Source organism: Colobus angolensis, unplaced genomic scaffold (genome assembly GCF_000951035.1).
Source record: "Colobus angolensis palliatus isolate OR3802 unplaced genomic scaffold, Cang.pa_1.0 Scaffold2, whole genome shotgun sequence".
In the NCBI taxonomy this organism is placed as follows: Eukaryota; Metazoa; Chordata; class Mammalia; order Primates; family Cercopithecidae; genus Colobus; species Colobus angolensis.
The window spans coordinates 5,359,047-5,386,064 of NW_012115154.1; the positions used below are offsets into that span (position 1 = coordinate 5,359,047).

General features: G+C 39.8%; 1 protein-coding gene across 3 annotated transcripts in view; it reads right to left on the minus strand.

Moving 5' to 3' along the window:
- The window catches only part of PTN (pleiotrophin), a 109,351-nt gene that overhangs the window by 58,367 nt on the left and 23,966 nt on the right, over positions 1-27,018 (minus strand). The window contains exon 3 of one of the 3 annotated variants that reach the window (XM_011941270.1): positions 23,406-23,418. The exons of the other annotated variants lie outside the window; for them this stretch is intronic. Coding sequence (XP_011796660.1) covers positions 23,406-23,418 — 13 coding nt within the window. The remainder of the gene's footprint in view (positions 1-23,405; positions 23,419-27,018) is intronic. 3 annotated transcript variants of the gene reach the window in all.

Here is a 27,018-nt window from a genome sequence, read left to right on the forward strand (position 1 = left end):
ATGACAGAAATATTTTATCTTGGAATGTGAAGCTGTGGATGATTCTACCATACTCAGCATCATAAAGATGGCAAACTCATGTCCTGACTTTACTTTTTTTAAAAATAGACTTTATTTCTAGCACAGTTTTAGGTTCACTGCAAAACAGAGTGGGAAATAGAGATTTCCTGTATACTCCCTGCCCCCGCACATGCGTAACCTCCCCCATGATCAGCATCTCCCACCAGAGTGGTACGTATGTTATAATTAATGAACTTTCCTTGACACATCATCACCCAAAGTCCACATTTACATGAGGGTTCATTCTTGGTGTCATACATTCTATGGATTTGGACAAATGTAGAATATATCCACCATTATAGCATCACACAGAGACGTTCCACTGCCCTAAAGACTCTCTGTGCTATGACCTTCCTTTTTAAACAGAATGATTTAAAATTGAAGGAAAAAAAGTTTTGATATATCATGCAAGCAAAAAAAGTTAATGGAGAATTACAATTATATTTTCAGTCTGTTCTTACACATGTATTTGCAGAGTTTCACCATCTTTTTCCCCTTTTATTTTACTTCCTAGAAAGGAATAATACTCATTCAGGCAAAAATTTAGATATATAAAAGCGTCCATATTTTAGACCTTTGTTGCAAACTGATTTCTTTTTATTATTGTTGTATTTTTTGTGGCTTAGCCGGACAGGGAGTTCTTCCTTCTAGCCATAGCTCGGATGTTGAATACAGTCTGCTTAGGTCCCTAGTAGGGCTGGTGATGGCCCATGAAGTGCCCTTGAACAAAATTTCAGAAGGCACCTCTTCCTCCAGGTGAACAAAGCCCGCAGAGGAGTACACTGGGTATCATACAGAGAAGATCTCCCAACACTCTCTCTGGCTTGGGCAGCCTTGTGCAGAGCACAATTTGCATCACGATGGACAATAGCCTTGGTCCTGACATTGAAGTTTCCTTTTTAAATTTAGACTCTGTCTGCTTTGCTTGGCAGTCAAGTATCTAGTCAGAAGCCAAATTAGAATCACCCACTCCCTACCAGGCCATCTCATGCCCTACCAAGAGAGTCTGGCTTGTTAGCAAGTTTCTGTGCCATCCACCTCAGCTACCAGAAAACAGGCCAAGTTGCAGTTACTGAAAAGCCCAGTTATGTTGTGTCTTGAACTCCTCTCAGTGCTTCTAGCTATGTATTCTTGTGGCATGTATATTTGTACATTTGGAGGAACATGTGGAAGGCAAATAAAGATGTATACCATTTCCATTAGCCAAATTATTTGAAATAGTAATAAAGATGGCTGTTTTAAGTGGGTCTGGGATTAGGTATGGACATCAGATATCACTGCTGTTTTGTTTTGTTTTACTTTTTTTATATAAAGTGACTCACAGAACTTTAAGTTGGAACTCATGCCTTCAGAGAATTTGGCAAACAATAAAAGAGAAATAAAATAACTTGCCCTGGGTCACCCATCTGGTGACCGATGTTGATGACAGAGTCAGTCTTGTATCCCAACAATCTAGATCTCTCCTGTCTAACACAGTAGTCACTAGCCACTTGTGGCTATTAAGCCCACAAAATGTAAGTAGTCAGACTGGAAATGTACTATAAGTGTGAAATACACATCAGATTTTAGAGACTCTGTGAACAAAAAAAGCATGTAAAAATATCTCAAATATACTTATTCATTCAATCAGTCATTACACATAGAACAATGAGTAACACAGGCTCAGTCCTGACTTTTGTGGAGCTTAAAGTATAGTAGATATTATTCAAAATGCTCTTTTTTATTGCTTGGACTTTCATATGAATATTTTGATTATCTGCCTGATATTCTCAAAGCAGACACCATCGTAGCTCTGCTGAAATACCGAGGACTGGGATGTGAGCTAGGAGTGCCTTACCAATTGCTGCCTGGCCAAGATGCAATTTCTCATCTGTTCTAGAGCCTCATTTTTAAATCAAATAGGCATTAGTCCCATGTGACTGGTGAATACTTAAAATGTGGCTAGTCCGAATGGAGACATGGTGTAAGTGTAAAATACACACTGAATTTCAAAAGCAGTATGAAAAAAATGAATATAAACTATGTCATTCACAAGTTCATATTGATTTAGATGGTAAAATAATATTTTATATATATTGGATTAAATAAAATATATTATTAGAATTAACTTCATCTGTTTATTTTTCCTTTTTTATGTGGTTATAAAAAATTAACATTACGTATGTGGCTCACATTATATTTGTATTGGCCAGTACTTCATATACTAATTTTTTCCACTTCACCAGTGTTAAATGGAGTTCTGCCCTCCAGAAAGCTGTGGAACAAGCTGATGAAGAAACTTGAACCTAGCTAGAGAACTGTCAGCTGCCTCAGCCCCTGCTCCCCACCTCTTCTGCTTGAAAAGAAGCAGAAAAGAAAGGTCACTTGAAGGGTCACTAGTACCTTGAGTGATTAGTGAACAAGATTTAAAAGCCTAGGTAGCATGATGCCACGGAGAGGCAGTAGAGTTTAATTGGAAATCTCATTCCTCTGATCTCAGAGTTCTTTCTCACTTACTTAATGAAAATTCCAAAGCAAATCATCAGATCTTACCGAATCTCCATCTCTTTAAGTATAAGTATTAAAAGAATCTGTCCTCTCTATTGCAGATAGAATTATAGCAAGTGAGATAAACATCTGTGAAATTATCTGATAAGCTATAAACCATATTGCCATTATCATCATTTATAATAATCATGATAAATATTTCGGTAAGCAATCAAGAAAAACTGTGAGAGGTAAAAGATTAAAATACCATACTCCTGGGGAAATTCCAAAACCAAGAAAAATTCAAGTAGACGTGTTAAAATACTAATGTATAAATAGAAAGGTTGACAAAGGAAGAAGAGAGTTAAGGGAATGGGGAACTAGAGTGAAGACAGGAGAAAGAGTAGAGACAACTTAGTTTTGGAGCTCACATCTCTATCTATTGCCAGATGCCAGGAGATCACTTTGATATTATCTGCCTTTCCAACGAATATTCTCTTCTAGGTTCTATTAAAAAACTACTGATTAAAAATAAAACCCTCACCCTATTTATATTGTGGCCAATTGTTTGGGGATTTCTGTGGTGGCGGGGGTGGAGAGTAGAACTCTGATTTCACACTGCATAAGTTGAAGCTTATTGAAACAGAGGGGACTCTGTACAATTGCTGGCTTAGCAATACCAGGCACCACACCACTTAGGCCATAATTGCATACGAGTGAAACACAGAGGCTCCATTATTTTTCTGAGGATCGGAGCTGATCCCAACATTCCTGGCTCTCCACCAAACCCCCCAAATCGAAGCAGATTGGATGGCCTAAGAAGTCCTATGTAGATGTAGGTTATGCTTGTAGTTGTCTGGGAAGTCTGTTATAGTGTGGAAAGTTGAGCTATTTTATGCTTACTTGAATGCACAAAAGATTCAAAAAGTATTCCAAATCAGAGCTAATTTAAATCAGTAAATACATTTTCCAGTGTGCATGGCAAAGAGCTTGATGCCACAGAGAAATTCATAAAATGGAAAGAAACAGACTTTGCCCAAAGAAGCTTGCATAAGATATGGACAGACAAAATAATGTTGACAAAAATACCTTTAAAAATAAGACATGTTATAAAATAGTACATGATCATTTTTTCCCAAAACGTCTGTCCCGTCATTTTGCTCACATAAGCATAGTTAAATTTGGTTTGGGTATAGTCTGTGGGATAAAGGGGCATAGGCCATCACATATGTGGAGGTGGGGAAGCCACCATGGATATCTCAGACACTGTGAGTAAACCTGTCTAAATAGAATAGAAGTTTTACATAGCAGCACTGGAAGAAGAGTCCCAGCAACAGGCAGACGGCATACTCAAGTGGATGCACTGAGGGCAATTTCATGAATGTATTATTTAAAATTGCATGAGCTGAGTTAAGGAACACCAAGGAGAGACTCTTGGAACATACTTAGATGAGCAACAAAAAAAAAGATTTACCACCTTTAGATCTGAGGTGGAAACTAGAAGGGGTCATGGTCAGAATCTACAGAGAGAAGGAGAAAGCAGCCTGAGGAACAACCTCTAAATACACACAACAACAACAAAAAAGGAGGCAGTGAGGGAGAGAAATAAATAGCCCAGGCGTATTCTTATCCAACACTTTGAATTCCCAACAGTTCCTCCATTGGCCAAGGCAAAGCAGAAGCCAGATGGCAAATGAATCTATTGATTTTTCCAGGAAGGTCAGCCTCCTGATAGAGCAGAAAAAAGGTGGTAGGAGAGTAGAGCTGGAGGTGCCAATAGAAGATATCCAGAAGAGCTGATAGTTAGATCAAGAGGATATCTAAGGGGCTAGAAGCTTTCCCATGGTGGGCAGGAATGGGGAATGTTTACAGGCGTTGTTTACTGTCTGCACCCACAAACCCTGTCACGAGCTTGCTCCACGTCTATCTCTAATTGTTCACGTGTCAGAAATAGCTCACTCTGTAAGAACAGGGACCAGAAGCTTTCCTACTGAGTTCCAACATAAAGTACCTGGGTCAAGGATTAAGGAGCAAGAATTGATAAAACATAGATGCACACGCAACTTTAAGAGCCTGTAAGGATTCTTAAGTATAAAAATATTGTTGTTTCTAATCTTGAATTTTTGACAGTCCTGAGGTTTGTGTTAATCCAAATTTTGATTAAATTTTGATTGAACTAATCCTCAACTCTCTATTCATTAGTTCAGTAAATATGCTTTAGATTTTCTTTTTCTTTTAACTTAGCCAAATATTGACCTGAAACTGTCCAAAAGTTTACTGAGTTTCTGATTAAATATTAAACAGAGGCCAGGCGCGATGGCTCACGCCTGTAATCCCAGCACTTTGGGAGGCCAAGGTGGGCAGATCACGAGGTCAGGAGATCGAGACCATCCTGGCTAACATGGTGAAACCCTGTCTCTACTAAAAATACGAAAAATTAGCTGGGCTTTGTGGCGGGTGCCTGTAGTCCCAGCTACTCGGGAGGCTGAGGCAGGAGAATGGCATGAACCCTGGGAGGCATAGCTTGCAGTGAACAGAGATCGTGCCACTGCACTCCAGCCTGGGCAACAGAGTGAGACTCCGTCTCAAAAAAAAAAAAAAAAAAAAAAAGAATATATATATATATATAAACACACACACAGAAAAATGACTCCAAGCTATTTAATATAGTAGTTTCTCTAATGTGCAATTTTTTTTTTCAAATTTTCTAATCCTTCCACAGGTTTTAACATAAAAATAACTGAAGTGTTATAAACCTCTTATAATTCATGTTAAAAAAATGCATGGGCACTGGGTGGCTGGTCACTGAGGCACAGTGAGATCTGGTCAAAATTCTGTGCACACTCTTGGTGGCTCAGCACACCGTATTGCGAACAGATTGTTTCCATAGAGGCTCTACTTTATTCCTAGCTCTGTTGCCTATAATTATTGTAAAGCAGGACTATTTCCTGCCTTCCTGCCCAAAATAGCAGGAAGCATCCAACTCTGTCAACTCCCTTTGCTCTTGGCACCACCTCTCTGCAGGGGTTAGGGTTTCCTGCCAGGAATTTCAAAAAAAGTAACTCTGTTTTGGTTTCTTATCCAAAACTCAGCTTGCAAGCAAAGAAATGGAGCAAGATCTATAATATAGCCAGGGATTCAGAAAAATTACATGGCTTTTGGCCTGGTTAATAGCACCAAGCTGGGGCTAGACTCATTGTGAGAATCAGTTCCAGGTAAGACTTGGTGAGCTTTGGAGTAATTGAAGCAACTGAACACTCTAAAGAGTGTTTTATTAAGTACCGATAGCAAAGAAAACATTCATTACCCGTGGGGTTTAATGAAAAATTGCACTGAGCATTCCTACATACTTCCTCTACGGACCCATGCTACGTCTCCATGGGCACATCGTATTCACAGCCAGAATACTGTTCATCGCTAATATGACTAGCCCTACTTCCAACCTTTGATAGCTCCCGAGGTCACTTCCTTTAGGCATCTGGTGCCTAAAATGAACGTCGTCTAACTACAACAAAACTCTCAACTATCATAGCTAACATTAACTGGATTTTGTTGTTATTGATGGTGGTGGTTATTCTCTTTGGCTCTAAGCATAACACTAAATGTTTTTATATGCTTGTATCTCAGTTAAGTTTACCATAACTCCATTAGGGGATGACTGTTAGTCCCCATTTTACAAATGGGGAAACTGAGTTTTAGAAAGATCCAGTCATTAGACCAGGTTCATAAGGAACAGAGCTGGGGCTTGAAGTAGGCAGTGCTGCACTCCTCACCATAGGGTCCCCATGGTACGCTCCTCTGAGAACATTTAATGGCACAGTGCAGAATAAAAAGGAGCCTTCCTGACGACCCCACCAAATATGAGGGGCAGTTATTTCCAAAGAGGAGACAGAAAGTGCTGATATTACAAAAAACCATGCTCTGGTATGAAAGACACACTTCCATCAAATGTACACGCTTTAATGTTCAAGCGACACCATTCCCTGACTCTTCGCCCCTGTGCCTACCCTTGTGAAAGAGACAAACATCTTTTTCTCTTCTGATTGTATACTCCCAGTTTTTGTTACTGTGCTTAAGAATCAACCCTGAAAAATTCAGATCTGACTATTTTGCCAGAGACCCTGTCCTGACCCTAGAATCATGGTAGCCTCCAAGTAAGAGGCATCACTCACTTAAAAGGCCAGGGAAGACCCAAATCATCATACATGTCAAATACTCAAAAGTCCCCTTCATTGGGTCTAGATTTAAAATTCTTTCATGGAGAACTCATGGCCTTTCATCCTAAGTCTTTGAGCTAAGCACATGAGGAAGAAAAGCCCAAGATGAAGTGGCTGCCCCTCCATGAGAGCAATGTCACTTCTCTCTTTACAACACTAATCTCTCTTTCTCAATGAGTAGATAGATGACAAATAGATGAACAGGTAGATGGATAGAACATTGGTATTACATTAAAATTCACAATTTGAACATTTTTATATCTTTTAGCCCATTTGACTCAGAATTTTGTGACCATCAGAGTGGCCTTAGGGCCTACAGCACAGGTGGCTGATTCTAGCAGCATAATATGAGAAGCATAAAAATTCATCAGGTATTTCAAATAAACTTGATTTTCTCTTAGTTCTTCATGCATTCATTCTTATGGATATTTATGAAGTGCTTTGTAGGTGTCAGCCCAAGTGCTAGGGACCAGAGACAGGGCAAAACACAGTGCAGTACCTGCCCTCAAAGATCACAGCCTGGTAGAAGAAACTGACAAACAAGCTGACAGTAACAGAGAGGATATTGGGGCATTGTGGTAAGAGACAGGAGCAAGAACCTAACTCTTCCTTGGGAGGCAGGGGTGAGTTAGGGAGTTTTTCAGAGATAGTAAAGCCTGCCAGACCTGGAAGATATGAGCAGATATTAGCGAATTTGATAGCAGAGACAAAGAGGTGCTTGGAACTGGCAGACCTACTCAGCACAGTGGGTCTCCCAAACAATATGGGGGTTTGCAGAACAAACTTTCCTAGTAACAACACAAACGTATATCTTCTCTGTCTCAAATTCTCTTCACAGAGCTTTGATTTTCCCCTGCCTCCACCCTGCTTCAGCCTGAAAGAATCATTAACTCCAGTTTCTGAGTATTACCTTGCAATCAGCTGAAGTTTCCATTTTCAAGATCTCATTCTGAATATCGCACAAAGTTCATTTAACTTACTCTTGCCATCTTATTGGGGATCAGCTCCTTTATGTTTTCATCCTTCCACCTATACCTTAAGCTGAATTCTCATCCATTCCCCATTCTTAATGCTGTCCAAACAGCCTCTTAAAGGATAGTTTGGGTAATTACAAAGAAGTCAGGCCTACGTTCCAGGGATAAAATGTATAATGAATATAGTACAGTATTTAGTAAAACGTAGCTTCTGCTAACAACATCCTTACACTAGAGTCTCCTAAACAATTTGCAATATGTGTCAGAGTGAAAAATAAAATAGGCAATGTGGGGAATAGAGCTGCATGAGAAACTAAAGCAGGACTATAGGGAAAGACTGGTATGGGGAGAATGCAGGAAAGAGATGGCCCTAAGTGACCACGAGCAACCCAAGGGCAGTGTAAAGACCACCGGAGATGGCAGACAGCGTAGGCTGCTCATAGCACCTTTACCGTAAATGCTCACAAATCCATCCGGAAGGAGACAGCAGTGAGAGTTGTCATCATGAACAACTATGACAGGTGAACCTGTTCATGTAAAGATTGGACTAGATGTTTTAAGAGACAGGAATAATGAACAATATTGGTCAATTCAGATAATGCAGTAACAACTCAAAGGGTCCGTCGCTTTGCCTTGGATACCAAGACAAGCTGAGAAATTGTGTATGTTAAGTCAAAAAAATGTATAGCAAGCCTACCCAGTGCAGAACACCATGCAGAACAGAAGCTTAAATGTTGAATTCCCATGGAAAGTACCAATGAGCTCCTTTATAGACACAAAATGAGCAGGACTCTGGGAACTTAGATTAAAACAAACAAACAAAAAATCAAACATGCTAACAGTTTGCTTGTTCTTTGAACTCAGTAGTAAAAGCATGTTTTATCCTGTTTTGTTCGCTTTTTAATTAATGTAAAAATTTTAAAATGTATCTTGGCATTTGAAGACTAAGATCTAGCTAGGTAGAGGTAACGGTGAATCTCTTTACTCTTGTGTGTCAAAAATTCAGGATAGTAATTAAAATGTTAGTATATGTTCCTTAAGACTTCTAGTAACTGACTATTTTTGTTATTGTTTTTTCAACATTAAATCTTAAAAGCATTCTTTTCAAGAAATCAATAGCATTAACAGTTATTTCTGTATAAAGTAAAAATTATCTGGAGATTTAAAAGAAATCAGTTAAGTAAAGAAAGGAAGTAAACCTTAATAAGTCACTTTATTTATATAGTAATTTATGGCTTAAAAAGATGTTGTGCTTATTATCATATTTGATCCCAACCGTTTTGTGAAGCACACAGGACAGCTTGTATTATCCCCATCTTCCACACATGAAACCTAACCCTCAGAGCAGCTAAATGCCATCAAGAATTTGACACAGCTAGTAAGAAAAAAACCAGAGGCAACGTACCACGTCCTCTAAGTTCTAGTGGCCAAATTGTATGAACCTTGTCAGTATAGTAACATAATATTTAACTACTGATAAAAGGAAGAATGTGGTTGCTTTTAAAATAAAAATAAGCAGCAATCAGATTTTAGCAATCAGCCAAAATTCAATGAAAAAACTTCAGAAGGATAAATTAGACAAAGAATGAAGAAAGGAATTCGGAAATGGATGCAAAAGAATTGGGTTTATTGCCAACTTATCCCAAATATCACAAGGAGTCTTATGAAACTATCAGTGCCCTCTCCTCTCCTCTCTACTCCCTTGGTATGTTTTCCAGGTTAATATGTTTGATAAGGAATGTCCAAAGTTGTCCAATATTGTTAGTGCTGTTATTGTAGTGAAATTTTGTTAAGAACAATGTAATAGTGAACTCCATCTTATATTTATCTGCTGCTTTTATAATTCTAAGGCATTTACATTTGAATTGTCTCATTTTCTTGTGTAGGGGGTAACTGGAACATATAGGATGTGCCATTTAATAGTAGGACACAGTGGCATCAATAGCTCAAAATAACTCAAAAGTCTATCAGTTCAGCTCTGCTTTCCCTGTTCTCAATGTAAGCTGAATGCAATTTAGTTCTTTCATCAAACAATAACTATTACTTGCATGGTCTCAAAAAGAAAGCACTTGCTGTTCATGTTTATTCATTGTATAGTATTTATTGTAATCATATCAGTAAGGCACTGTTTCCATAAGCCAGCTGCATGAGACATGAAAATGTCTTGTTTCATAACATTCTCACTGTACTTTTCATTGTTGTCATAATGGAATTTTATTGTATATGGCTCTGAATTCCACTGTGTGTTTCAGACTTGAAGAGTTTACTTGCAAGATTTATTCCCTGTGACAGCAGTTTACAAATAAGCTTCACATCTGAATCACCAGTTATGAGACCCAGCAAGAAAAAATTTATTTCCTAGGTAATTCTGATGAGCTATACAATTTGAAAAGAATTTTTCTATGTAATATCCTTTTATTTTATTGTAGACTCAGGTTGAATCATTATATTTTGGGATTCAGTCAGATTATAATTATTATTATAATGGAATCCTTTCTCCCAGACAAAACTAGAAGGCTGATCACACGAGACTTCTCTTAGTATGACTCTCAATTTGCATTGAGATTATTTGATATAAACCAAGTACTATCCTAGCATATAAAAGTGCTTAAGATATTAAAAAAACATAAATTTTATCTGTTCATCATTTACCATTTCTACACACAGTTATTAAACACTGTAGATGTCTGTGTTATTGGCATAAAGGCAAATAAAATGGAAAGTAACCCCTTAAAAAGTCAGTAGGAAAATCATAATTTGATTCTGATGTTAATCCAATTCTCATCAAAATTATATTTAGGGTGTTAAACAGCACAAATGAATTTGAAAAAGCAAACAAATTTCATTCGTTGACTATTTCTATAGAATTTCTTGCAGTTTAACTGTGAGACAACCACTAAGAAACTAAATCAGCTAAGCTTAAGTTCATATATAACGCCCAAAAGGATACTAATAGCCTCTTCAGTGCTGGTCTTGCAAAGTCTGTAAGAAGTGACAATAAATTGCATATGTTGAATTCCCCCAAAACACAAAAAAAGATTTGATGTTGCACAATAGTTTGCCACATAATTAAATTGTTTTAAATAAAGTTGTGTATAAGGTGCGAAAGCTGTAATCTTCTGTACCTAGACTGCACAATGTACTTCCATGTCCAACACTTGGGAAGATATGCAGCGTGGTTCAAAGAATAATGACTCCCATACAGAGTTACCAAACACTATCTTAAAAAACACTGCAAACATTGTTAACTGACCCCAAGATTTGCATTATTCTCCTTTCCTCTGATCTTTCCCTTCTTTTTTCTCCTCCTTCCCTTTGCTTTGAGCCTCCTGACAGCCAAGTACTTGCACAGTTACTTTGGGTTACAATATGCTATCCACAGTGGAAATCAGAAACTTTAATTCAAAAGGTGGCCACTCTTGACCTCTGACCCTGGTGCCTCCCACCCTGCTGCTCTCTTCCACTTTCTGTCTCCATGGAACTGAATAGCCAAGTGGAAAAATGGGAGCAGGCAAAGTCTATAGCTATTCATAGACCACCCCGCTCCCCTTCCCCATCAAAAAAAGAGAGAGAAAAAGATGAATGAAACTCATTCATCAATAAGCAGGAGATGAAGAAGAAAGCTTTATTGCCTAAAAAGAAAACTAAAAAACAGGGAGGGCAAAAGAGAAGGAATGCCAAGGAAAGAAACGGAGAGAAGTAAGGAAGTTCATGTGGAATGCAAGCTGTGAGTTCTCAAAAATAAAAACTCTGAAGATGAAAAGCAGCATAGCACATCTCTCCAAACTGAGGGGTTAATAGTTTCAAAAATGAATGCCTACTACCTGTTTTACACCTTCTTAAAACAAAGGCATGCATCTAGAGGAGAAGCAAAAGGAAAAGCCACAGAACCTCTGAGTTTGTCTTCTTAAAGCACCCTGGTGGCACTGTTTGGGAGCTGACAGAAAAAAGACATTTGCTAACAGTTGGGAACTAAAGACTTCCATAAAGTTCAACACTCATCTAAAGGAAATTATTTTACATACCAGGGAGAAAGTTATAGTGGCTATATTATTTAGACTACTCATGTAGTTAGTCTGTATTTTAACAAGCATGGTTGAGCAATTCGATGTGCTCAGAACCAAACCACAACCTAAGAAAGTGACGCAAATCAGACAGGCCAATATCCTCACGTTTAGCCAACTTGATAACAACACAGAAGCTGACACACACAGAGTATATCCTCTCAGTCTGAGAATGTTAGAGCTTAAAATATAAAAATCAGCACTAAATTCACATCAACCTCAAAATTAAGTAGAGCTCAATAATTCTGTAGCATTCACCATCTTCCCCCTCCACAAGATGAAAATGTTCTTTAACCTATTAATCATATCTGAAATCCTGTTTTGTTTTTATCATATGAATGCTGGCTCTGAGATTAGTACACCAAAGCGTTTTCATTCCATATGAATCAGAGTAACTACCACATGCTTCAGATCAAATACGGTGGGGCAAGGCACTGTTTCTATCACCTTTCAGACTATTCTCCTTATACCAAAAGGACATCATCTACACCATTACGGCTAGATAAAGATTGTTCTTGCAGGAAATAAAGTTCTCCTACTTCTTCACTGATATATTCCAGCTACTTTCAAATAGATTTTTTAAGTATTTCATCAGGATATGTGTCATTAGTCCTAAATAGCTCTTTGCATTCTTCCTCTTATTTCATCTCTACTGACACTCTCTGACTATATTTTCTAAGACTGTCAGATTTGAAGAATATAAGAATGTGCATGAAGAAGATGATGTATTATGATTGGAAAAAGATAAAGAGGCTGACAGTGAAATTGGCAAATTCAAATGAGCTCAAATCAAATGGCAGCTTTATGGACTTCAAGTATACGGAGTTACCACCACCTGGAGCAGGGAACTTCAGCATCTCCAAAAATTCCAAAATAGGACATAGAAATAAGTGTGGAAGAATTCCTAACAGAAGAATCAGAGATGCTATCCATTGTCACTGTAATAAGAAGGAAACTGGAGATGAATCTGTAGCAAATACTCTTGTGAGTGCCCACTCCCTGCACTGCTTCCTCACCTCCTCCCCTTATAATTCTACAGATTCTCATGAAAAGAACCCAAAAACGGACTAGAATGCAGAGGCAAAGTGGATTCAACTCATTTTGGGCCACTGCCAGATTCTCATTAGGTCCTGGACATGTGAGCCAATGCTGATTTCCATGGCTGATCTATCCTAAATCTGCCCTTCCTGAAACACTAGCCTTTGTCCTTCCAGTCACCCTCTTTAAATGGGGATTTGGGTGAGAGCAATACCAAGGGGACTGTCATTATTCACCCATTATTATGAAATTGATGGGCTCTAAGTCTCTCTAGCTGAAAGCTCTGACAGGGTGAGATCACATTGGATTGCAGAATCATTGCTTTCCCTGGTAAATCGGGTTACAAATGAGAATGAGAGTTGGGAGGGAGGGTAGAAAGAAGGATAAAGGAAGAGTGTTTTTCCTCAAATTCACCTCACTTCATGCTGGAGTGAGAGGCCATCCATACTCACGAAAGGCTAATTATATAAATCAAATGCCCTGGCTTAGTTTCCAACCCCCTGGGAGCAGGGAGAGCTAGGAATAAATGAGGTTTTCTGCAAAATGAAAGAAACCCTTTGAAAAAATGCCAAAGCCAATACAGCTCAACTCACCAATTTTTTTTTTTTTTTTTTTTTTTTTTTTTTTTTGTAGAAACAGAAAAATCTGAACCAAGGATAACAAAAATAGCTGAGTTTTCATCTTCCAGCAGATTTGGAAATGTATTCACAATTTATTTACCTCCTTGCTAGAATTTATTTATCTTTACTTTACATCACTAAATATGACAACCCTTGAGCTAAATACATCTTCAAAATAAAATCTGACTTACTGTTTTGGAAAGATCACATTCATGTTAGTATGTCATGAGAGCAGACCATTATTAGGTAGCCAGGACTAAATGTGGCGGGAAAATCACTGCACTAGAAACAGGGATATCCACCTTTAGTGCTGGCTTTGCTATTCCCTGGCACACAATCTTGGGTGGTCACTTCACCTTCCAGTGCCTCAGATTCCTCATATGAAAATAATGGGTTTGAGGTCCACCTGCAACCCTTTGAGATGTGCCAATTTTCCATACATGCCACAAGCAGTCAATGCTCAGCAGAAAAACTGAAATTCAATCAGCTATCAATGGCATATGTGGCAGCTACTTTGAATATCAAATTTAAAGGTTGGGCTTTGGTTCATGTGACATTTTATCTTCCCTATGGATAGTTTTAGCCTCCAAGAAAATTTATTCTTATTCTTGTCCCTCCTCATTGACACTTCATCATGCTGGGCCCACTGAAGCACAACATCTGACAGCTGTTCGGTTCCTGACAATCTAAGTTTCTTTTTAGGGCAACTCAGGAAAGGTACCTATACATATTGTACTAGTAAAGTTACCATTCACTGAGTTTCCAAACCTGGTACCTGGGAGTAATTCAATATACGTTTGCTATAATAGAAGAAATCATTACACAAATTTTTTAATGAAAAGGTCACCTACACTTGATTTAAGAATGCCTCTAGTTGGATGAAGAGCTGATTTAGTCACATTGATTTCTATTCCAACAATCCATTTTTTAAATTTTTATTTCTGACCACAAACAGCTCATTAAAATTCAGTCCATAATTAAGAACTCAAACTAAATATGTCTATGACTACATATATATTTAATAAATATACATTACATCCACAGATATGTATACACATATATATATTTAATGTGAGTAATCCATTTTGTTGTTTTCTGTATATAATATGGCTTATGATTCTGAGATTCAAGTTGATAGTGTGCTTTAACAAACACAAACCAATGCCAACAACCCTGCCCAACGGAAAGGTAGACTAAGTAATTTGCCCAAAGTCACTGATAAAGGGCACAGCCAGAGGCAGAATGTACCCTTGCACTCCACTTCCAATCCCATCCACAGCTAGAGGGAAAGGATATTACAAGATTTTCTGTGTTCTTTGGAAGGGAGAAACAGCTTCATCTGTTTATGAAATCTCTAAAGCACATAGGATTATATTTTCTGTCCTCTTTTATTAAAAGGGAAGGGTGCAGGATCTCTAGTGAGGGACACACCTATGTCTTTGCAATCTTACTCTTTCTGACTGCTTTTCTTACAGCCTGCATCTTTATCTAGCCCAGAGGGAGGAAGAACTACTTCTCACTGAGCTAATTCATTGTTTATTTTCTTTATGAATTTTATGCCCTGAAAAGTCATGAATTGTTACTCAAAAGTCATGAATTTTATTCTCTTTACCTGTGCTCTGCCCTCTCTTGAGAACTAAATTATGATTTTGTCTAGCCATCCAAAGGAAGAAAGGTGATAGGAAGACTGGACTTACCAATAGGAAAAGAAAAATCAGTACAGAATGAATCCTGCTATTTAACATCACTATGTCACAGAAATACAAATGTACATACGTACATATATACAAACTACAGTGGTGACTAGTTTCTCAATTTGGATGACTAAATCCTTTTGAAACCACTTGAGGGAATATCCATCTACTTTCTTTCTTTTTCGTGGTAGATTCTGCCAGGCTGTTACTGGGTATTGTGGTTCAGAGCTTGATAAGGTGAATTTTTGTGACAGATATTAATATCGTGGTAGGGTGATCTGGTAATAATCACAGTCTATATCCTAAGAGGTGGTGAGGATTAAACCTTTATGGCAGGCAGATGATGACCAAGGACAAGATGCTCCTGATCCAGTCTTCATGTCTCCATCTCCCCTCAGCACATTGGCTCTCAGTAAGTTCCACGGGGCATAAACACTATTCTAGGAATCATAAATATTAAGCAGGGATAGGAAGATTTGAATCGATCAGATAACCCTAAACTTACTTGGTTTCCCTAAATTGCCTGAGACTGACATTTTGACCCCTGACAGGCCCGGATGAAAATTAAGTTACCTCTAAACCTAAGAGGTTCACTTATTCTACCAGTTCAAATGACCACTTGATGCAGGGACTGAAAGAAAAAATATGAAAGACAGGATCCAAAGCACATACTGAAATAGATCCTACAGCAGAGTAAAGAGTGAGGGTTACATAGAATTTTCTGTGACCTGGAGGACTGGAATGGCCGAGGAAACTGATTTACAGCCATACCCTGGAGATACTGCATGTTGGGTTCCACACCACTGCAATTAAAGTGAATGTCACAATAAAGCAAGTCATACAATGTTTTTAGTTCCCCAGTGCATAGAAAATTTATGTTTATACTACACGGCAGCCTATTAAGTGTTCAGTAGCAGTATGTCTTTAAAAAGTATTTATCTTAACTTTAAAATGTTGTATTGCTAATGTATGCTAATGATCATCTCAGCCTTCAATGGGACATGACCATTTTGCTAGTAGAGGGTCTTGCCTAGATGTTGATGGCTCCTGAGTGACCAGGGCAGTTGGTTGCTGAAGTCAGGGGTGGCTGTGGCAATTCCTTAAAATAAGACAACAATGAAGTCTGTCACATCAATTCACTCTTTCATGAGTGATTTCTCTGTCGCATGTGATGGTGTTTGATAACATTTTACCCACAGAAGAACTTCCTTCAAAATGGAAGCGACTCCCCTCAAAACTTCCCACTGCTTTATCACTTAGGTTTATTAATATTCTAAATACTTTGTTGTCATTTCAACAATGTTCACATCTCCACCAAGAGTAGATTCCATCTCAAGAAACCACATTCTTTGCTCACCCATAAGACACAACTCCTCATCTGTTCAAGTTTGATCATGAGATTGCAGCAATTCAGCAATATTTTCAGGCTCCACTTCTAATTCTGGTTCTCTTGTTTCCACATCTGCAATTGCTTCCCGCACTGAAGTCGTGAGCCCCTTAAATTTATTCATGAGGGTTGGAATCCAATTCTTTCAAACTTTTGCTAATGTTATTTTGACCTCCTCCCTTGAATCAGGAATGTTTTTAATGGCATCTAGAATGATGAATCCTTTCCAGAAGGTTTTAAATTTACTTTGCTGAGATCCATCAGAGGAATCACCATCTATGGCAGCTATAGCCTTGCAAAATGTTTTCATTTCTTGCAAAATGTACTGCAAAATGTATATAACTTGAAAGTTGAAATGACCCTTTAATCCATAGGCTGCAGAATGAATGTTGCATTAGCAAGCATGGAAACATTAATACAATCCTGATACATCTCCATCAGAGCTCTTGGGTGACCAGGTGCATTGTCAATGAGCAATAATATTTTGATAGGGATAGTTTTTCTCAGTAGTGGGTCTCAACAGTGAGTTTAAAATATTCAGTAAACCACGCTGTAAACAGATGTGCCATCATCCAGGCTTTGTTGTTCCTTTGATAGAGCACAGACAGAGTAGGTTCAGCATAATTCTTAAGGGCCCTAGTATTTTCAGAATGGTCAGTGAGCAGTGGCTTCAACTTCAAGTTACCAGCTGCATTAGCCCCTAATGAGAGTCAGCCTTTCCTTTGAAGCTTTAAAGCCAGGCATTGACTTCTCTCTAGCTATGAAAGTGCTGGATGACTTCTCCTTCTCCTTCTCCTTCTCCTTCCTTCTCCTTCTCCTTCTCCTTCTCCTTCTCCTTCTCCTTCTCCTCCTCCTCCTCCTCCTCTTCCTCTCCTTCTTTTTTAGACCGTCTCACTCTGTCACCAGTCTGGAGTGCAGTGGCGCAATCTTGGCTCACGGCAACCTCCAACTCCCTGGTTCAAGTGATTCTCCTGCCTCAGCCTTCTGAATAGCTGGGATTACAGGCCACCACACCCGACTAATTTTTTATTTTTTTATTTTTTTATTTTTAGTAGAGATAGGGTCTCACCATGTTGGTCAGGATGGTCTCAATCTCCTGACCTCGTGATCCACCTGTCTCAGCCTCCCAAAGCGCTGGGATTATAGGCATGAGCCACTATCGCAGGCCATCTAATAGAAATCTGTTTCATTTACATTGAAAATGTGTTATTTAGTGTAGTCACCTTTATCAATGATCTTAGCTGGATCTTCTGGATAACTTGCTGCAGCTTCTGCATCAGCATTTGCTGCCTCACTTGCACTTTTATATTAAGGAGATGGTTACTTTCCTTAAATCTCACAAACCAATCTCTGCTGGCTTAAAACTTTTCTTCTGCAGCTTTCTCTCTTCTCTCTGCCTTCATAGAACTAAAGAGTCCAGGCACGGTGTCTCAAGCCTGTAATTCCAGCACCTTGGGAGGCCAAGGTGGTGGATCACTTGAGGCCAGAAGTTCGAAACCAAACTGGCCAACATGGCAAAACCTCCTCTCTACTAAAAGCACAAAAATTAGCTGGGCATGGTGGTACACACCTGTAACCCCAGCTACTCAGGAGTCTGAGGCAGGAGAATTGCTTGACCCTGGGAGGCGGAGGTTGCAGTGAGCTGAGATCACGCCACTGCACACCAGCCTGGGTGACAGAGGGAGACCCCATTTCAAAAAAAAAAAAGCATTGAAGAGAGTTAAGTCCTTTCTCTGAATTAGGCTTTGGACTGAAAAAAATGTTGGGATTGGTTTGATCTTGTATCCAGACCACTCAAACTTTCTCCATATCAACAATGAGGCTATTTTGTTTTCATTTGTGTATTTATGGAGTAGCATTTTTAATCTTCTTCAAGCACCATTCCTTTGCATTCACAATTTGGCTGTTTGGCACGAATGGCCTTGCTTTTGGCCTATCTTGGCTTTTGATATGCCTTTCCTCACTAAGAGTAGTCATTTCTAGCTTTCAATTTAAAATGAGAGATGTTCAATTCTTCCTTTTATTTGAACACTTAGAGGCCACTGTCCCATCGTTGGGTTACTAGTTGGCTGAATTTCAACATTATTTGGTCTCAGCAAATAAGGAGGCTCAATAAGAGGAAGAGAGGCGGGGAAATGAGCTATCAATGGAATAGTCAGAACACACACAACATTTATCTATTTTAAGTTCGCCATCTTATACGGGTGTAGTTCATGATACCCCAAAACAATTACAACAGTAACATCAAGATCACCAATCACAGATCACCATAAGGACATAATCGTAATAAAAATTTCGAAATATGGTCTAAATTACCAAAATATGACACAGAGACACAAAGTGAGCACATGAGATTGGAAAATGATGCTGATAGACTTGCTCAATGCAGGATTACCACAAATCTTCCATTTGTAAAATATGTAATCTCTGAGAAGCACAATTAAGCAAAGCCCGACAGAATGAGGAATGCCTGTATATCATCAATGGCCCATGTCATACAAAGTGGATGGACTTGGTTTTAAGACACAGGTGGCAACTCCTAATCCCTAATGCATAATCCATAAAATCCCTAATCCCTAATTCATAAAACCTACCTGACATTGCCAATGAGAGAACTGTGATGTCTCCCCATTTAAAGGACAGGAAATTAATTATTGTCAATTCTGAGTGCCAATAGCGAAGGCAATTTTTTAATTATACAGTTTTAATTATTCTCCAGTGAAAGTGAATATAAATTAGGCTGTGCAGCAATGAGGCATTCAAACGAATCCGTCCATTTCTCTTTTGGGAGTTTCTGCAATGCACGTTTCTTAGAACAGCTTTGCTTAAGGGTGCTTTACTTGCTTTTCTACCAGTGACAGAGAGCAGGTAAACGAGACAAGGAACTAAGCAGCAGGAGCCTACTAAAATGAGAAATAGAAGATGCTCAAAGACACACTATGCCTGCTGACATTTTGCCTGGGTGGCTTATCCTGCCCGTTCACTTCCTTCACCTGATGCTTACTTGCAGTCTCCACAGTCTTCTCAGCTTTCAGATTCAGCTTAAATATTCATCTTTTGGAAAACTGTTGCCATTTAATTTTTTTTTACCACTCCTCCACCCCTCTCTCATATTTATCGAAAAATGTGAAGCTATTAACCGCTGGAGAGATTTTCAACGCCTGGTCCAAAAACAGACAAAAAAGTAAGACAAAGGCTAGAAAATGCCACTTTTAAAAAGAAAAAAATTGAAAACTCTTAAATTTTCAATAAAGTTACACTCCAGTTTAAAATAACTACCTATATAACAAATGTATAAAACATATAAATTGGGTAGTGAATGAATTAGGTGATATTAAAACCAATGCAAACTAATTTACTACTCTTTACCTGTCACACAGTATTATTGTGATAATCATGAAAACTGTAAAATAATTTTATACTGTGATATTTAATAATTTATATACTCTGCCAGGTGTTATTTATAATGTGGTATTGTTACAAAATACTTCTAGGTACTTCCTACAGGGTTTTTAGTAGATTCCTTTAACTCCCTTCAGGTCCCCTGCTCTCACCCATCTTGTTGAAACTGAGCCCTCCTGGCAGCCCTCCCCACATATGTCTCCAAAGAGACATTTCACTGAGGGCCTTCTGATTTCCCCATCTCCAAGTATATATCATGTCTTGGCTTGTTCAATATCCACTCCAACTCTCTTCCAGCAAGCAGAAAGGGAAAAGTAAAAAGCAGAAAACAAAATGAAACAAACTTTTAAAAAGAACTAACAACTACATATCCCAGCCTAACTCACAACTAGTTTGGAGATGACTTAGGATATTGCCGTTCAGACGCGTTCATAAGGGAATTGAGTCATGAGGGGACACAGGCACAGTGTATGGCATCTGGCTTGCAGGTGAGGCCTGTGTCTCTGCTGTGTGTTTTTAAGAGCTATTCCCAGAAGTCCAGCTTTGAATTTATTCATTCAGCTATCCCAGTAATTGTGGGAGCTAGCTCTCCCCCTTAATCCATCTCTCACTGTTTAAACTATAATAGCTGGAGGAAATTTTATTGTCTCCAACTTTAAAAAATTGACCTATACTCACTCTTTCTCTTATTATCAAATTCTGCTCCCAGCCAACACTTTCATAACTTTCAAAGGATTAAATAAATTCACACTAAGATTTTAAAATTCCAACTCACATGAGTAACTAATCTGAAAATCATGAGGCTACCTCCTCCAAGGTTATAAAAGCTAATGTACTACAGATATCCTATCTGTTGTACTGATAAGCTTCATTTAATCCACTTAGAAATTCAAAAGAACGGCCGGGCACGGTGACTCAAGCCTGTAATCCCAGCACTTTGGGAGGTCGAGACGGGTGGATCATGAGGTCAGGAGATCGAGACCATCCTGGTCTACACGGTGAGACCCCGTCTCTACTAAAAAATACAAAAAACTAGCCGGGCGAGATGGCGGGCGCCTGTAGTCCCAGCTACTCGGGAGGCTGAGGCAGGAGAATGGTGTAAACCCGGGAGGCGGAGCTTGCAGTGAGCCGAGATCGCACCACTGCACTCCAGCCTGGGCGACAGAGCGAGACTCCGTCTCAAAAAAAAAGAAATTCAAAAGAACCTATGCCTTCTTGGAATTTAATATCTCCTCAGAATTGGATGTTCACCATGCACAGACCAACCGGACTGGGCCAGATGTAGGTTTATTATTCAGCCTTTTTCATCAGGTGCTGGTTTCTGAGAAGGGTCTGAGAAATCACATTTGGAAAGCAGAAGATAGTCTCACCTATTTTATTGTATTTTAAATTACGTATTATTTATGATATTTTCGTCTATAATTCTATTGTTCAGCTGCTGAGTGATGAGCGGGACTAGAAAATCTCATTTAGAAAGACAGAAGAAAATATCTATTTTTAGAGTCATTGTGACTCAGTGTTAAACAAGGAAGCATTGCTAAAATTTCCAGAAGGCTCTATAGTACCCTAAAAGACACAACTCCAAGACAGGAAGACAGGCTCTCCAGAATAGGGCATATATTCAGTACTCCATTCATTAAAGTGGCCTTAGCGGTATCATGGGTCATTCCTCTTTTCTGTGTCTATTAACTTACTTTGTTCCACGAACTAGGGCATATAGCAAAGACAAATAAGATCACCAATGAGGTACCAGCAATTGATGGATGGTAGACATATATAAAAATATGTGTAGCACAATGCCAAGTTTACATGGCAGAAGCAAGTGAAAAGTGCTGCAATAACACAAACTCTCGCGAGATTGGATGGGCTTAGAAGTCAAGGGAAACTGTATATACAGATGTGTGGTATACATTATGCCTATTTTTATGGTATTATCTCTCAGGTCCAAATCCAGCTTTTTGCATGATGCTTTTTTTTTTGTTTTTTAGACAGAGACTCACCCTGTTGCACATGCTGGAATGCAAGCTATGGCGTGATCTTGACTCACTGCAACCTCCACCTCCCAGATTCAAATGATTTTCCTACTTCAGCTTCCCAAGTAGCTGAGATTACAGGCACCCACCACCACACCCAGCTAATTTTTTAATTTTTAGTAGAGATGGGGTTTCAACATGTTGGCCAGGCTGGTCTCAAACTCCTGACCTCATGATCCTCCTGCCTTGGCCTCCCAGAGTGCTGGGATTACAGGTGTGAGCCACCGCACCCAGCCCATGCTGCTTTGTGATACTAGATGATTCCTCCATGTTTTATTTCAGTTACATAATTAATAACTTTAGACATTGTTAACTATTATTCATGTTCATTCTATTAAAGTAATTGATGTGGTGTATTTCTTGGCTGATCCTGACACATAGAAATTGGTAGCCGGCACAAGGTCAGGAATCAGACTCTCATAGGTGGGATAGAGAGATTGGTTTGGCTATGTTCTCAGGCTTGAACGGTGATGGGCTCCTTGCCAATGCAAAATAGGATGCTAATAATTATGCCATGCAATGGTATCACCACTAATCAAATGAACACCTGTGGTTGATTGTGATAAATTACCTCCTGAAGAAAGTGCCTTAAGAGCCCAGATGGCTGCTGTCCTTGACCATTACAAAAGTAATGATTACTATGAGGACTGTGGTGTGGGATGGATTCTCCTGAATGTCCCAGAACACTTACAGGAAAAAAAAAAAAAAAGTGCAAGCTCAAGTCTAAATTCTTATCACAAACCACAGATGAGGACTTACGTGGTAGCCTTCAATGAATCTCATCTCTTGTAACCTCTGGGCTGATATTATTGAACAGCAAGCACAGCATTTAAGTGTGTGTGTTGCAGAATTACAAATTAAGTTGAAGTCACAGTTTCACCAATTCTCTCATGGGCAAGTTGGGACATTGGAAAGGGAGTTCCTGAAATGTGGAAAGGGGAGATCTAGCCGGATTCGAACACCCAGAATCCTAAACCACCTAGTGACTCTGGGTTTCCCTCTCACACTCCTTACTGACAGCCTTCTGTGGAGCCAACTGAGAAACAGAAATATTCTCTGGCAGGGTCACATCCCCAGCACTCCAGGGTAGAGTATAGAGGCCAGGCGCAGTGGCTCACGCCTGTAATCCCAGCACTTTAGGAGGCCAAGGCAGGCGGATCACGAGGTCAGGAGGTCGAGACCATCTTGCCTAACACGGTGAAACTCCATCTCCACTAAAAACACAAAAAAATTAGCCGGGCATGATGGTGGGCGCCTGTAGTCCCAGCTACTCGGGAGGCTGAGGCAGGAGAATGGCGTGAACCTGGGAGGCGGAGCTTGCAGTCTGGGCGACAGAGCCAGACTCCGTCTCAAAAGAAAAAAAAAAAAAAAAGAAAGGGCGACTTTGGAGCTGGGACACAAGAATGTAGTAAAAATATCCCATGGTATAGCTGATGGGAGGTAGCATTACATGCTGGGATGGCCTAGGTATGCAGTTCTGTGATCCTAAGTCTCTGCCTCTGCCTGTTTTTTTGCATATTGAAAATAAAATGCACTCTACTAGATTGGTAGCTTCACTTTTATTTTAAGTAGCAAAAACCTCCTATCAAATAAAACCATGTCTAAAACTCCAAAATACACAACTGATAAAAATATCTGCTCTGATCATTTCTTGTGCTAACTGGGGGATCTCCTCTTGCCTGCTGCATCTACCCTGAGGCACCTCTTCAGAATCCTCAGCCTCCACTGAATATAGTCAGTAAACCTCTGAAGAGAATCAGCTCTTAAAGCCCTTGTTGCTCTCAAGGCAGCTCATTCCAAGATTCTCTCTGCAGGTCTGAAATACTTTTCCCAGACGGTCAATATTACCATCAACTGGGAACTTGTTAGAAATCAAAATTCTGAGAACCTTAAACTCAAACTGCCTCAGCTCCATTCTCAGTCTCTCCATTCATTTCTGTGCAAACTTAGAGCAAGGTGCAAATCCTACACCTCATTTTCTACCCCTAGAATTTTGATCTTGAGGGCATCATCCATATTCAGGTAACGTAAGTCTTACAAGAAAGCCTCTTTGGAGGCCTAACGAGTGTTCCTGAGAAATTCAGAGTGAAGCACTTTTCATGATTGCATCTGTCAAGTGATGTAATGGAAGAGAACTTTATAAAGGCAGGCCAAGGTCACCTTTCATTAATAACAGGGGCCTCATGCCTTTCCAACAGGAGGGGGCAGATTTTGAAAATGACCCATGTCAGATACCAGAGGATTGAGCAGTCCCAAAAGAGAGTGGAGATTACTTTGCTTTCTGCAGAAAATGGCCAGGCAATTCAGCAAGAGCATAAGCAGGAGAGGAAAGCCCTCCTGGGGAGCATTGGGTTGCAGACTGGGCTGCCAGAGCATTACCTTTCCAGCAAATTAGCCAGCTGCCAGGTTGGGTGAACATCATAAATCTCTAAGAACAGGGCTGCACTCATGAAGTAACTCAGGTGTTTGACCGTCTAGGATGTGGAAATATGCAAGGCAGCGGCACCCGTGCCAAATGGGTCACAGCCACCCCTCAGTGTTAGAGTTTCCCAGGCCCCTTAGTGGAACTGCTCACAATTAACTGCTTTGTCTGTCTCCAAGCCCAGCCTCTCCATTGGAGGTGGGGTTCCTCTCAGGTTGGTGGTCTCTCTCTTTCTCTCCCCCTCTCTCTCTCATTTCCACAAATGCATGCAATCTTAATCAGAAATTACATCAGACACCTAGAGCGTTTCTGAGGCTGTGTTTGTGAATCTATCACTCCATATGTCAGGCTTGATGAAAATCGGCCTGGGTGAGTCAGGGAGAGCAGAGGCTGGCCATTCAGATTCAGGCTGTGCTTCCTCTGTTCCTGGGAGTTGCCTCCAGCCATGGGGGGCTTTCTTCATTCCATCTTTGGGTGCCCTCAGTGCAGAAATCGGAATATGATTTTTACGTTTTTTTCCTATGTAGTTAGTGAAAGTTAAATTTTAATATCAAGAATTTTATAAATGCCCAAGCATCTCCAGAATCATAATGACTTCTTAAAATTTTCTAACCGAGCAGTCGGTGTGAGTATGTGGGTAAAGAGTGTGCGAGGAATCCCAGAGATGCCCCATGTGGCAACCCCTATATCTCACATCTCCTGACCACACACGTGGGAGTGCCATCTTTGGGAAATCCTATAGACTTTGGAACTTTACTGAGTTCCTTCTCATCTCAGAAATTGTAAAATGTTCTAGTGCTACATCAACAAATGCTTTGACGGGTCATCATGTGTTTATTTTCTTTCTTTCTCTGAATTGTATAGGGCCTTCTGGAAAGAATCCTGTACTTAAATGATAATTACATGTAGGGCATTCAATATGTAAACAATACTGCATGGTAGAGGACTCTGGTTTTCTTTTTCAGGGGGTGGGGGAAGGCATCGTCCCTGTTTCAAATATTATAGTTTATAGTCTTTGCAGGAAGATGCATCAATCAAGGCATGAGTGACCAAGTACAGATGAGGAAGGTTCAGGATGAGTCAGTGCCCTGGGAGTTCAAGGAGCGGGTGGCCAGGTAGGCTGGAGGGATGAAAGAAAATTTTCTAGACAAGATAGACTTGACCCTTTCTTCACAAGAGGAATCATGGCCAGGCACAGTGGTTCTGGCCTACAATCTCAGCACTTTGGGAGGCCAAGGTTGGTGGATCACTTGAAGCCAGGAGTTTGAGACCAGCCTGACCAATATAGTGAAACCTTGTCTCTACTGAAAATTAAAAAATCAGCCGGGCATGGTAGCACATGCCTGTAATCCCAGCTACTTGGGAGGCTGAGGCAGGAGAACTGCTTGAACCTCGGTGGCAGAGGTTGCAGTGAGCTGAGATCATGCCACTGCACTCCAGTCTGGGCAACAGTGTAAGACTCGTCTTAAAAATAAATACAAGGCCGGGCGCGGTGGCTCAAGCCTGTAATCCCACCACTTTGGGAGGCCGAGACGGGCGGATCACGAGGTCAGGAGATCGAGACCATCCTGGCTAACATGGTGAAACCCCGTCTCTACTAAAAATACAAAAAACTAGCCGGGCGAGGTGGCGGGCGCCTGCAGTCCCAGCTACTCCGGAGGCTGAGGCAGGAGAATGGCGTAAACCCGGAAGGCGGAGCTTGCAGTGAGCTGAGATCCAGCCACTGCACTCCAGCCTGGGCGACAGAGCAAGACTCCGTCTCAGAAAATAAATAAATAAATAAATAAATAAATACAATAACAGAGTAATCTAGTGGCCAAGAGCACACTGAAGAAAAGGCTGTGAATGAACCAAGTACTCCAGCACTTCATCTCTCTCATGCTGGCCCTAATTGTAACTCCAGCAATTCCAGAGACTTCAAAGAGCAGAAAAGTCAGGTAAAATCCTACAGATTATTTCATACAGCATTTTATTATCTGTGGCTTCACATTAAATATTAACTTTTTTATATACTTGCACTCATCATATATAATTTTAAGAAAACAAATGGTAGGCTCTACGTTTCATTTAACTTTCTATTTCCATGACTTTGAAAGGTGAGACAAGTCAATGTATACGTTGTGAATGAATACATGAATGAACAAATGACTACAGGCCTTATCTGAATGATATAATCCTCCTCCCCCATCTTTCTGGGTGTCTGCCTTCATTCACCATGAAGTTGTAAACACAACATTGATTTTGGAGTCAGACAGCCTAAGTTCAAATTTAGCCTTTGCTAATTACTGCCTGAAATCATTGAGAAATCTACTTAACCTGCCTGAGACCTCAGTTTCCTTATTTCTAAATGGAATAGTAGTGCCTCAAGTGAGATAAGGTATGTAAAAGCAGTAAGCATTGCCCTCTGTAAGTGGAATAAACTCTCCCTCCCCACCACCATCACCAACACCAAGATTTTTTGTCAGCTTTCTGGCATTTTAGTGACTACTGTCATGCTTCTTCCTGTTTAAATTACCGTAGGGAGACTTTTTTCTGATCCATCTATCTTTCTCTCTGCTTTATCCACCACTCTCTACTTTTTGTCCACCTAAAAAGACCTAAGCTTTCTAGTTCAACAGATACCGCATCATTGCTGACTACT